At 52.1% G+C, this 13,018-nt stretch overlaps 2 protein-coding genes across 2 annotated transcripts in view; both read right to left on the bottom strand.

Annotated features, from left to right (window-relative positions):
- The window catches only part of ATP5MK (ATP synthase membrane subunit k), a 259,560-nt gene that overhangs the window by 139,546 nt on the left and 106,996 nt on the right, over positions 1-13,018 (bottom strand). The gene's annotated exons all lie outside the window — the stretch shown is intronic.
- Positions 4,951-7,517, bottom strand: LOC125994790 (calcium homeostasis modulator protein 1). The gene is made up of 2 exons (XM_049764314.1): positions 6,966-7,517; positions 4,951-5,433 (listed from the first exon to the last, which is right to left on the bottom strand). The coding sequence occupies exons 1-2, from the start codon at positions 7,515-7,517 to the stop codon at positions 4,951-4,953; spliced, it is 1,035 nt and encodes a 344-aa protein (XP_049620271.1).

Genomic DNA, 13,018 nt, shown 5'->3' on the forward strand with positions numbered 1-13,018 from the left:
GTAGGAGATGTGACCCTGAAACAGAGCTCCTGCCATACTCCTCTGAAGACCTGGGCTCAGCCCCACCCTTGCTGCACTGCAAACGGCAAATAGGGAGGTGCCTGGGCAGGACTTTTAGGCCCCATCGCAGGAGGATCAGGACTTGGGCAAGAAATGTGAAGGGAAGTGAATTCTTTATCTTTCAGTCTCCTCTTTTTTCCCCATAAGACACTGGGGAACCTTATCTCCCCACATTCTCACTTCTTTATCCACCAGCAACATCCACCAGAACCTGGGCCCAGGCCCCCAGCTGGCAGCAACAGAAGTCCCGACTGGCTGGGCTGTGATCTGGGCTCCAGGGGCATATTCTAGCCCAGCTCCTCCCCAGACACCACCCACACAGTCAGGAGCCAGCATCCAGGGTGTGGCCGTCTCCTAGTCTGTGAGAAAAAAACCAAAGCCCTCAGGCTGGGGTGGACAGTAGATTGGTGGAGGACCTGTCCAGCATCTTCCTTTGGGGTCCATTCTACACCAGCACCCTCCTGGTCACTGCTAAGGCTGCCCAGGGAAAGTGTGAGGTTCAGGACCTGGCTCTTTCCAGCAGTCACTCTATTTGCCTCTGACCTTCTTGACTTGGGGGGCGGGTGGTTTGAGCCACACTCAGCAGTGCTCAGGGGTTACTCCTGACTCTGCACTCAGAAATCACTCCTAGCAGTGCTCAGGCAACATATGATATGCTCAGGATCAAACTCTGGTTGGCCATGTGCAAGGCAAGAGCATCCTATCTGCTGAGCTCCAGACCCCCTACTTGGCTTTTTTGGGTTTTTTGTTTGTTTGTTTGTTTGGTTGGTTGGTTGGTTTAGGGCCATACCTGGTGAGGCTCCGAGTTTACTCCTGGGTCTGCATTCAGGAATCACTCCTGGTGGGCTCAAGGGACTTAACCCAGTTAGGCTGCCTGTGCAAAACAATTGCCTCACCCTCTGTGCCATCTCTCCTGTCCCATTCATGGCTTTAAGACCTCATGAGCACAGACTGTGGATGCACAAATACTCAAATAGGGTTCCAGGGCCCTAGTCACTGATGGAGTGAGCTGAGAAGGGACCAAACCCTGGCCAGGGAGTGGCACCCAGGAGGGAGGATGACAGGGAGAGGGGACCAGAGCTGGAGTAGTTACTCCACTCCAGCTCTGGTCCTGCTATGCTCTGGGTCATACCCCAGGGTTCGCCTCTTCCTTACCGAGAGCAGCTGTAGCTTCAGGCAGCAGCTTCTCCTCCACGGGCAGACGAGTGGCTCACTGCGGTGGAAGCTTAGACCTGTGGCCTTCGTGGGCTCCTCTCTGTTTTGCTCAGATGCAGAAGCCTGAGGACTTTAGAAAGTTTCACTCCGGAAAAGAGGAGGGCTGGCTGGGCGGGGCTTGCAAGTTGGTGGGTGGAAAAGCAAAAGCAGAGGGCGGAAGAGGGAGAGCAGGGGCAAGGAGGGAGGCAGGGAGGTGCTTCTGCAGCCTCCAGAGTAGAATGTCTGGTCTCACTGGTCAGCACCAGGTCAAGTTGCCTGCAAGAGCTTAGACTGGATTCCCGATAGGCAGAAGTTGCCATGGGCAGGACATTCAAGGCCATGAAGGACCTTGGGCACTCTCCCTCCTCCTGTCCCGGATGACTCATCTTCCTGTGCTGGCTCCACCCTGGTTCAGTTAAGGCTGGTGCTGCTTCAGACTAAAGGGTCTTCTGAGAGAGAGGACAGCATATGGGATGCTTGTCTTGCACAGGGTCAACCAGGGTTTAATCTCTGGCACCAAATATGGTACCCAGAAACCTCCAGGCTTCAGTCTTGAGCATTGTTGGGCTGGCCCCCAAACTAAACAACAACAACAAAACCCAAAACAAACAACAATAACAAGAAAAACTCAGAAAATTTAAAAACATATGACAGTTAAGCAGAGGAAAAACATGAAAATGAGCACCTAAGTACCTGTAGGGAGCTGTGGCACCCCAAAAGAGCTGGAGTGCAGACTTGGCATAAAAGAATCCTGGGGCTTTGCTCTCAGGTCTGTGCTCTGCCTGGTTCCTCTAAGTTCCTCGTGGAGCCAAATTCAAGCACCAAGCTGGAAGTAGCCCCTGAGCATGGACAGGTGTGACCTTCCACTCCAAAAGACAGACGTAAAGCCCAAATTTCAGGAGTGGTAAGTGGGAACTTCAGAATATGAGATCTCTGAGGCCTTGGTTGAAGAGAGATGTTATTTTTTGGTTTTTACTCCTGGCTGTGTGCTCAGGGATCTCTCCTGGCAGGCTTGGGTACTATATGTGCTGCGAGGGATCAAGCTGTGTGCAGGGCAGGTGCTTTCCCCACTGTGCTATCTCTCCAGCCCAGTGCTTATTTTTAAGATCCTACCATGTGCTAAACCCCAGTCCAGATTTTTCTCTTCTTTTCTCCTCTGCCTAGTGCTGAGGCCTTTTAGTCTCCATAGCAGAGACACATGTGGAGGCTCAGAGGGACTCACTGATCACTGAGCTCTGGTACTTGGCCTTCTGTCTGCATAGCCCCAACTATGCTCTTTCTGTGCTTGGATGCCCCAGTTGTGCTAGAATATCTTTGTCCTGGGGGTTTCCCCAATGTACACAAACGCCAACAAAACCCTTTCTTTATCCCCCATTTATTAGGAGTTGCCAGGGACCAACTCTGGGTGTGAGTCATCCCTGCACCTGGTCTCACTGGGTTTTCATTCTTGCTTCTGGGCCTTGGGGGCTAGTCTAGCACAGTTCTGGAGACCGACTGTTCCAGCACATGCTCGAGAGAGGGGGTGATCTTTTGTATAAAAAGCCCTTTCTCCAGTCCTCTGAGCTATTTCCTTGGTCTCCCCTTGGCTCTCTTGCCCCTATCCTCTATCCTCTATCCCCATCCCTCCTTCAGCAGACAGGGATCCTGGGGTCTTAGAAGTGAATGGAGGGGAAGAATGCATAGGAAGCATGGGAACTGTCAAATCCAGGGGTTTGACCCCCAAAACATCCCCAAAGCCATGTAGACTGGTGAGTGGGACTTGAATTCCAAGGAACTTGGGAGAGGGCAAGGCCCCTCTTCTCTAATGTTTCAGAACTGGAGTCCTCTTCACAGTCAGGGGGAGAATAGCAAAAGGTGTCCCTCTCCTCAGAGGGGAGCGTAGTGCCACATGGCTCAGTCTGATCTTATGAGCCCATGAGGCAGGAGAGGTGCCCTCACTCTCTGACTGAAGGGGAAACTAAGGCTCAGGAAACATCCTGGGGACAGTTTAAAGCCTGCCCTGGAGCCAGCACTGAGTCCCTTTATTTCATTCTGACAGCTTATTCCATCCACATCCACATCTGGGCCTATGGGTGGGGTCAGAAAAAGGGGGCAAATTGGGCTTCTGTTTCTTCTTTTGGTTGGTTGGTTTGGGGTCACTCCTGGTGGTGCTCAGGGAGCACTTCTTGCAGAGCTTGGGAGACTATATGTGGTGCCTGGATCTAACCTGGTTTGGCTGTGAGCAGGGCTAGCATCCTCCCTACCTGCTGGGCCATCTCTGATCCCAGAGCTTGTTTCTTTTTTTTTTTTTTTTTGGTTTTTGGGTCATACCCGGCGGTGCTCAGGGGTTACTCCTGACTGTCTGCTCAGAAATAGCTCCTGGCAGGCACAGGGGACCACATGGGACACCGGGATTCAAACCAACCACCTTTTGGTCCTGGATCGGCTGCTTGCAAGGCAAACGCCACTATGCTATCTCTCCGGGCCCTCAGAGCTTGTTTCTAAGGGGCCAAATCTGGGGAAGGACGACTGATCCCTAAGGTGCAGATATGAATGGGGGAGGCAGAAAGGGGTTCACTCATGGGTGATCTGAATGAGTCCCTTTCACATGTTAAATCTGACCCCCTAAAGGTGCTTGACCAGGAGCCAGAGTGATAGCGTAGTGATAGTGGTAGGTCATTTGCCTTGCATGCGGCTGATCCAGGACAGACCTTGGTTTGATCTCTGGCATTTCATATGGTCGCCCAGGCAGGAGCAATTTCTAAGTGCATAGCCAGGAGTAACCCCTGAGCATCACAGGGTATGGCCCAAAAAGCAAAACAAAACAAAACAAATCAAAAAGTGCTTGACCAATCATGAGGACAGGACTAGGGGCCCCTTAGAAAACAGAACAAGAGCCCGGAGAGATAGCACAGCAGTGCTTGCCTTGCAAGCAGCCGATCCAGAACCTAAGGTGGTTGGTTCGAATCCCGGTGTCCCATATGGTCCCCCGTGCCTGCCAGGAGCTATTTCTGAGCAGACAGCCAGGAGTATCCCCTGAGCACCGCCGGGTGTGGCCCAAAAACAAACAAACAAACAAACAAACAAAAAAAGAAAACAGAACAAAGTGCCATGGGTTGGGAGCCTGATCACTCCGAAGTGTCTTGACAAAGTGCCTTCTCCAGGCTGAATAGAAGTAACGACCCTGTGGCCACTGGATGAAGGTGCAGCTCTCTGAATCTGGTGCTGCATCCCTGCGGCCTTCCTGGGTTGACACTCTGGTTCTCCTGAGTGTGCCTAACTCAGGCAGCACCTCCCTCCTGAGGGAACAGAGTGGGGGGACTCCTGTTCCCAGTAGCCCTCCTCACCCACTCCCTGAGCATGTACTGAGGAAACCCACTCCCTAAAGTTGGGGAGATGGACACTGCGACCCACATGACTGTGAGAGGCTGAACCAAAAAGGGAGGGCCAGGGAGGCTGGACAGGGGCATGCTGGCTCATCAAACCACATCTAGACCTTTGTTGCTAGCACGGCTCATGGCCCACTCCCGAGACCCTTGATGTCATGTCCCAGCCCAAGAAGCCAAGTCAGGTCATATCTTTGGCTCATTGGAAAAGGCCTGGACAGGTGGTTCAGGGCTTCCCAGGCCCGACACCCACATCTCAGGTCCGCCTGTTGCCACGGGGTTCAGAGGTCTAAGCGTCTGCACCCATATTCCGTCCTCTTCATCTGGGGACTCACACCTTGCTGACATAGGTGGCTACCTCCCTGCGAAGGGCCCGGGAGCCACCCCCTGCCCAGCCATTGCCCACCAGTGGCTCCTCCTGGCCCAGGTGCAGGGGTGGTTTGCACTTGTGCCAGCTGGTGAGCAGCCTGTTCACCGCGCCCTGATCCGTGATACCGCGCAGCTTCTCCCTTTCCTCCTCCACTCTGTCGAGGGTGGCCGGGGCCGCTGTGTTGATGGGGGCCGGGGCCAGAGCCCCATGGGAGTGCCCCAGCTCCAGGTCCTGGTTCATGGCCTCAAAGAACTGCTGGATGCAGACCTTGGCGAAGGCCTTGGCATGCTCCGTGCACGTCTCGTCGAAGAGCTTGCGCTCGATGTCAATGTAGTGGGACCAGTATTTGCTCTTGAGGAAGGCGGCCTGAGTGAAGCATGGCCGCACGGAGCGCACCACGAAGGCCAGCAGCGTGGTTAGCAGCACGAAGGACCAGCCCAGGGCCTGTGGGAGGGAAAACTGTCACAGCCTCATCTCACACCCCAAGTCCCAGCCTGAGTAGATCCTGAGCAGGCCCTAGGGTCAAGAGCACTGGGCAGGCAGGAGACTTCACCTCTCAGCTCTCAGCTGACAAACAGGTCTGTATTTTCTCATCAGGTAGACCTGGAAACCTGATGGAGACGTGAAAATTCCTAGAGTTTAGATGAGGTCAACTAATTCTCAAATGGGATTTAGTTTTTGTCTTTGAGCCACACTTGGCAGTACTGAGGGCTTGGTGCTAGCTCTGCACTCAGGAATCACGCCTAGCAGTGCTTGGGGAACCATATGGAGTATATGGGTAAACCACATGTAAAACAAACCCCTTATACACTATACACTGTTGCTCCAAACCCTCAGATGAAATTTCCAGGTGTTGTTTATTTGTGCTGTCTAGATCTACGGCTAGGAGCAAAGTGAGGTTGTCTAGGAGACTCCATGGGAGATTTGGTGCTTGCAGCTCAGGAGAGCAGAGTTTGGGTGCAGTCTCAGACTGTGAGATTCACGTGGGGTGTCTGGTCTTGCTTATCAGTGCATATCAAACAAGCCCAGCCCCCTTACCCCTCTCTCAACACCCCCAGGTGTGCATACAGCCATTCATAGAGGGGTGAGTCAAGGAGGTGCTTGGAATAGGAGCCCAAGGGAGAGGATGTGGGAGTGGGGGCGCTGAACCTGATGTTCCATCAATAATTCTCCTCTCCTGCCTTGAGGGTACCACTTCCTCCAAGTCTTCCCTTGAGGGGCCACCAGACCCTCAATCCCCACTTTCTGGATAGAGAGGCACCAGGTGGGGGCATTTGCCAGGGAAATGTACTCAAATAACTCAGCCACCCCTGTGCCTCCCATGGCTGTCCGGAGAGGAAAAGAATGCAAATCCTGGCTTCTTAGTGCGGATGTGGGGCTGCCCTGGCCTTAGACAGAAGTAAGCTTTCCACAGAGGGTGTCATTCATGGTTCCTTTTTCAGGGGGCCTGAGCATGGGGCGGGGGGGAGCACCTCTGCTCAGAAACCCGGCTCTGGGCTGTGGAGGCAACTCAGAAAAATTACCTCGTATGTGTGAAGCCCCCAGAATCACACATGCACAGACACACATACATACACAGACACAGACACAAACACCACTGGAAAAATGAGTCAGTGACCCTCAGAGCTCCATCTGTGGGAAACTGCCCAAAGAGGCCCCCAGACATACATATTTTGTAGGGGCTCCATGTTCCATGAGGGCCCCGGGAGTCATTCTCAGCAATAGTTGGCCAAACCACCTGATGGTTTGATGCCCTGAGTCCAGAAATGCAACTCAGCCAGTAATAGGGTCTCCATCATCACTCCAGAAATACTTGGGAGCCCATATGATGCTGTAACGTACAAGCTTGTTCCATACATACATACCATACAAACATACAACCTTTTTCCCTGAGTTCTCCCCCAGGCCCTGGGGGTACCCTTGGGAGGTAAGGGAACAGGTCTCCTCCATGGCCCCAGACCCCAGCGAGCCCTCACCTGGGAGATGCAGCGCAGGTAGCGCACAGCCACTTCTCGAGCCAGCAGCCAGTCACCATCGTAGATCTCGGGACAGGGCACCCGAGCCAGCAGGCGGGCGAGCTCGGGTGCAGGCAGGCTTGGGGCCAGACTGCCGTTACCCAACGCAGTCACGGGCACAGCGGTGCAGAAGGCACAAAGGAAGCACTTGCCATCAAGCAGTGTGACAGCCACCCAAACCACGGGCGCGATGAGGGCACGCTGAGCCATGGAGCAGAACATGTAGCGCAGCACGGCAGGGTCCTTAGCTCGTCGGCCAGGCGGCCGCTTCCATTCCTCGGCCAGCATGGACACGTTATTGTTGAGGACCAGGCCCAGAAGGAAAAGCACCAGTGGCGGAGCCAGCAGGATGCCTGCACTGTAGGCCGCATTGTAGCCAGGTAAGCAAGGGCAGTTGAAGTCGAAGGCCGAGTAGATCTGGGCACTAGCCAGGGCCATGATGCCACAGATGCCATTCATGAAAGACTCCTGATTGGACTGTAGGAACTGGAAGACCATCCGGAACTTGTCCATCTTGGCCCCTGCCCGCCCCTCCCCCCCCAACCCCCTACCTCAGCACTGCTTCAGTCTGGCCAGGCAAGCAGCCCACTCAGCCGGCTGGGTGTCCATTTCATGGTGGGGAGGGGCGGCTCAGGGCAAGGTCCCCAAGGAAGCTTATGCTCAACACTGGCCGGAGATGAAGGTGGGCAGATCCACTAGTGCACCAGGGTACAGCTCCACCCCTCTCCCGCCCTTCAGCTTCTATCTCCATAGCTGCCTCCAGCAGGAAACCCCAAGCCACACCTGTGGCAGGAGGGAGGGTAAGGAAGGAATGAGGTTCAATATGGCTTGCAGCACCAGCTCTGGCAGGAGCAGAGCAATGGGGAGTCCAGGCCACCCAGGCCCGTCTCTGGCCCTTAGAGGCTCCTTAGGAGGTGAGAGAGCAGTGGTGTGAGGGAGAGTGCTGCCATGATAAATGAGGTAGTGCTGGAGGTGGGGATGGTGCTGATTGTGGTAGGGATGGTGCTGATAGTGGGAATGGTGCTGGTAGTGGAGTAGACAGTGCTGTGGTGGAAATGCCAGTCACAGTGGTGCCGATCACCAACTGTAAGGATGGACAAGGAGGCAGAGAATCTGATAATATGACATGAAATGAAGGGAACTTTGGAGTTCAAGGGTCAGCTCTGGGCAGTTGCCTGGTGTACGCTAATTAGGTCCTGAATCTAGATAACAACCTCCTTTGGCTCCACCTGTCACCCTCTGCACCCCAGATCAAAAGCTGAAGAGGTGAGCCCTGAGGTTCCATTCCTGGAGTCTGGGAGTGCAGGGTCTGTGCCGGCTTAGACCAGGCCCTGGCTGGGTGGGCAGATCAAAGGAAAGGTAAGCTCCACGAGGCCTTGGGCCTTGGGTGGTGGCTACACCTCTGGAATACAGGCAGACCCGCTTCACCAGATGGTGCCCATCAGGGCTCCTGGAGGAGATCCAGGTGAGATCCAGGTAAGATTCCCAGAAGAGATCCTAGACTGGGCAACTTTGGTGTGGGCTGTGCCTGACTGTGGGACCATGGGTTGCAGGTATGGGGCCATCAGGAGATCTATTCTGTGCCAATAATAAGACAATTGAGAACTGGGTCCCTGTGTCAGGTTGGGTCCAGTCCTGGCCTTACATGACCTGGAGCTGCTGTTACATTTGAGGACAGACTGGGGCTAGACAAAGGTATTTGAACTCAGCTAGTTGGGAGCTGGCTTGGGCAGGGATGGGGTTTTGCTCTTTCTCTTTTGTTCTAGTAGGGGTGGGAACCCCAGGGCCTACCACACAGGGCAGGGGTGGGGAGGATGTGTGGCTGCCTTGACCCTCAGGATAGGCCCAAGGGCCATAGGGCTGTGACCTCTGGAGAACTTTATTGGGGGCTTCCCAGGGAGCACCCCATGTGGAGAGCAGGGTGAGAAGGGTCCCGCCCAGAGATGGCATCCTGGACATCTGCATCAGCAGCTGCCACTGTGTATGGTGCCAAGAGACTGAGCTACGGGCTGAGGCTGGAACTCTGGGGGCAGGGCCGGTGCCCAGGAGGAAGCCTGGAGCCTGTTTTCTGGGCTAGACGCAGAGACACCCACAGTGGCTGAGGGGTGTCAGCATCGACCTCAGAGACATTTGCGCAAATGTTAATTCTACATTATTTGCCAATAGGAATAGCAAAGTCAGTAGATGGCACAGAGCATAAGGCACTTGCTTTGCATCTGGCTGACCCTGGTTCAATCAGGGTCACTCGTGAGCACAGAGCCAGGAATAGCCTCTGAACATTATCCATGTGATACAATTCCTGCCTCTTCAAATTAATAAAATAAAATAATAGAAATAGTTGAATTGTAGCCTATTCTCAGGATTACAAGGATGTTAATACAGTAATTAAAAAGAGAGGAGGATGAGGCTAGAGCGATAGCACGGTGGGAATGGCGTTTGTCTTGCATGCATGGCTGACCTTGGTTCGATCTTCAGCCCATATGATCCCTGAGCCTGATAGTGCAGGCTCTGAGTGCAGAGTGCTGGGTGTGGCCCAGAAAAAAAAAAAGGAGAGGATGAGACTGGAATAGTGTGTGTACGTGTGTGTATGCATATGCATATGTGTGTTTGTGTGTTGTTTGGGGAGGATGCTGGAATTAGATTTTAAAGCCTCACACTGGTGAGGTACGAAAGAGCCCTGCACCTGAGCAGGGATAGGTCCACACTTTCTGCCCACATGTAACAGGGCCTTGGAGACACTGGGGAAGACAGAGTTGGGCTGACCAAAACCCTCTGGAGAAGGGGGAAGGTGACCCCAAGTCCTCCTCCTAATCTCTGAAACCAGAACTGTTGGTATAATCTATCTCCACCCCATTCAGTATTAACTCTTTCTGTTGGTTCTTGTCAGTCACTGGATGGAAGCACCTTTGGATTGAAGCATCCTTTGGATTAGTCTCTTATCCTGCTCTCCTACCTGTTCTAAAAGACCAATCTAAAGGTATTTCCATCCAAGGATTAACAAGCACCAACAAAAAGAGTTATACTGAATAGGGTGGAGACCAGTTATATTAACACAGAACCACAAATCTCTTACCTTCACCAGCTAGTGCATTGCAAGAAATCTGGCAGTGGGGAGTCTCTCCTGACTGCTCCCAGGGGATCCCCAGGAATCCCAAATGTCCTAAAAAGAAACATCAGGTTACTGATGAGCTACAACAGGGGCTTAGGAGCTTGCCTTGCATACCAGCAACCCCACCTGCATGTCCCTACCTCCTCAGTTGCTATAAATGGTAAATGGAAATTTACTATTTACCAATTAATAAACAGGAACACTGACTTCTGAAAGCCTCATGGGCTTGGGCTGCAGGTTGAATAGCTGAAGAATTATTCTTTTCCTCCAGAATGTCTCCCCACTGTTCTGTGGGTGGTCTGGTGGAAGCTAAAGATCAGGAAGCAGGGGAGCTATAGCGCAGTCATAGGGCGTTTGCCTTGCACACAGCTGACTCAGGATGGATCTCAGTTCGATCCCCGGCGTCCCATATGGTCCCCCAAGCCAGGAGTGATTTCTTTTTTTTTTTAGGGCTTTTTTTTAAAAATATTTTTTTTATTTAAGTAACATGATTATATTTGGGTTACAGTCATAACCAGAACACCCCCCTTCACCAGTGTAACATTACCCCCTCCCCCATCCCATCCCCTGCCTGTATTCGAGACAGGCATTCTACTAGTTATTTGTTTTTAAGTTCAGTAAGTTGTACTTTTTTCCTTAAAGGAGAAGAGTAAAAAAATATAGTAAAGGTGTGATAGTGGCAATCACCAATGTTTGCATCGGTCCAGAAAAATTGGGAAAATGGAAAAAAATCCTTGACCTGATTACAAAAAGGCCTCACCACAGAAGTTTATTGGCATAAGACCGACTCTAGGTTCTAGGCATACCAGTTCGTCCAACTCGAGTCATTCTCAAGGTCCCGGTGAAACTTTTTCACACTTTAGCTATTGTTGGTATGAGATTCTTATATTTAAAGACTCTGGATTCTGTGCATTTCTTTCATTGATGTCAGGCTGATGTGGAGCATCCTCTAGTTTCAGCATACCATTAAATGCAGAGCGATCTGCTCTGCATGCAGACTGTTGCTGAGTTGTCTGGGTGTTGGGAGCACTCTTTGGAATAAGTCAATGCCAAAGCAGTGGTAGGTCTTCTCTGGTAGAGGCTTGGATCCTGGTAATGTTATAGACAATTGTGGTTGTTTCCATAGATGGTATCCATTGTTCAGGAGTATGTGGGCGATGCCCATTCTTCTGAGGCCTAAGCCAAATCATTATGTCAATGTTCAGGGTAAAAGGCCTAAGCACATAGCCAGGAGTAACCCCTTAGTGTCACTGGGTGTGGACCAAAAGCCAAAAATGAAAATAGAAAAAAAAAAATCAGGGAGCTGGGAGCTATTCCTTTTGGGCATCCATGCCTCCCTCCCAGCTTCCGGAGGACCCACTGGCTGGCTGGAGGCACCTCTCCACATTCCTTTTTGTGATTTTTTTGGAGGAGACCAAATCTGGTGTACTCTGGGACTGTGCCTAACTCTGTACTCAGAAGTGACCCCTGGAAGTGTCTGGGGTCCAAATTGAGGTTGGTAGCATGCAAGTCAAGCTCCTAAGCCCCTGTTGTAACTCACCAGTAGCCTGATGTTTCTTTTTAGGACATTTGGGATTCCTGGGGATCCCCTGGGAGCAGTCAGGAGAGACTCCCCACTGCCAGATCTCTTACTTGCAGTGCACTGACTGGTGAAGGTAAGAGATTCATGGTTCTATGTTGATATAACTGGTCTCCACCCTATTCAGTATAACTCTTTTTGTTGGTGCTCGTTAATCCTTGGATGGAAACACCTTTAGATTGATCTTTTAGAACAGGTAGAACAGGATAAGAGACTAATCCAAAGGATGCTTCAATCCAAAGGTGCTTCCATCCAGTGACTGACAAGAACCAACAAAAAGAGTTAATACTGAATAGGGTGGAGATAGATTACACCAACAGTTCTGGTTTCAGTTCTGGTTTCAGAGATTAAAAGATGGATTTGGGGTCACCTTCCCCCTTCTCCAGAGGGTTTTGGTCAGCCCGACTCTGTCTTCCCCAGTGTCTCCAAGGCCTTGTTACATGTGGGCAGAAAGTGTGAACCCATTTCAGTCAAACACACCAGGGAAAGCAATCTGCAAAGGGAGCCCTGGGCAGTGGAGCCGAACCTGCAGGAAAATGCCCCATTTGTGTAGGTAAACATGGAATGTTCACCTGCAGCTGTGGGCGCACCCACAGATCAATGTGGTGGGAGGCAACCGCCATCAGCCAGATGAGCTACCAGGATGCTCTGGTGCCTCAGAGGCACAAACATTTGCCTCAGAAGGACCCAAAACTGCCTTCTTTTTTGCCAGGATACACTGGTGGGGCACAGAGCAGCAGTGGTCCCCAATATTCCTCACTCCCCATATCACTCCCACCTTTGCTGAAGACAGAGTGGGACATAGAACTGAGTCCTGCTCAGAATCCCCCACTTCTCACTAAGCCCCCTGCTTTTGCTCCTTGGCCTCAGAGCTCCTGGCTTTCAGGGTCCCTGATGCTTAGTGCCCACCATTTGATCTCAAACCTCCCTTCCAGTGGAGGATAGGAACAAACCTTCCATGGCCCCATGGTATTTCAGAGTGCCCACTGACTCTGTTTCCTTTTTCCTCTCTCGTGACCCCCAAATCCATTCTCTCCTGGTGTTTCCTGGGGAACCCCTACTTCCTGTCTGAGTGCCTGAGCTCTGCCTAAGATGGGGTGCCTCTGTTAGCAGGTCTCCTAGCATTAACCTCCCTCCTTCTTAGGCGCTTCTCCTTACAGTCTGGGAACTAGAGGCGAATGGAAGAATGGAATCCAAAAGGCTCGAGGCTTTGGAAGAGTGTCATTTGGGGACTGTCCAGGGCTGAGATTCTCTTGGTATTGAGCTCAGTGGTCTCTGGGTGGTTTCTGAAGTGGCTCCTCCACCCTCTGGCTGTATCCTTCAGTT

This window comes from Suncus etruscus, chromosome 17 (assembly GCF_024139225.1).
Source record: "Suncus etruscus isolate mSunEtr1 chromosome 17, mSunEtr1.pri.cur, whole genome shotgun sequence".
Lineage (NCBI taxonomy): Eukaryota > Metazoa > Chordata > Mammalia > Eulipotyphla > Soricidae > Suncus > Suncus etruscus.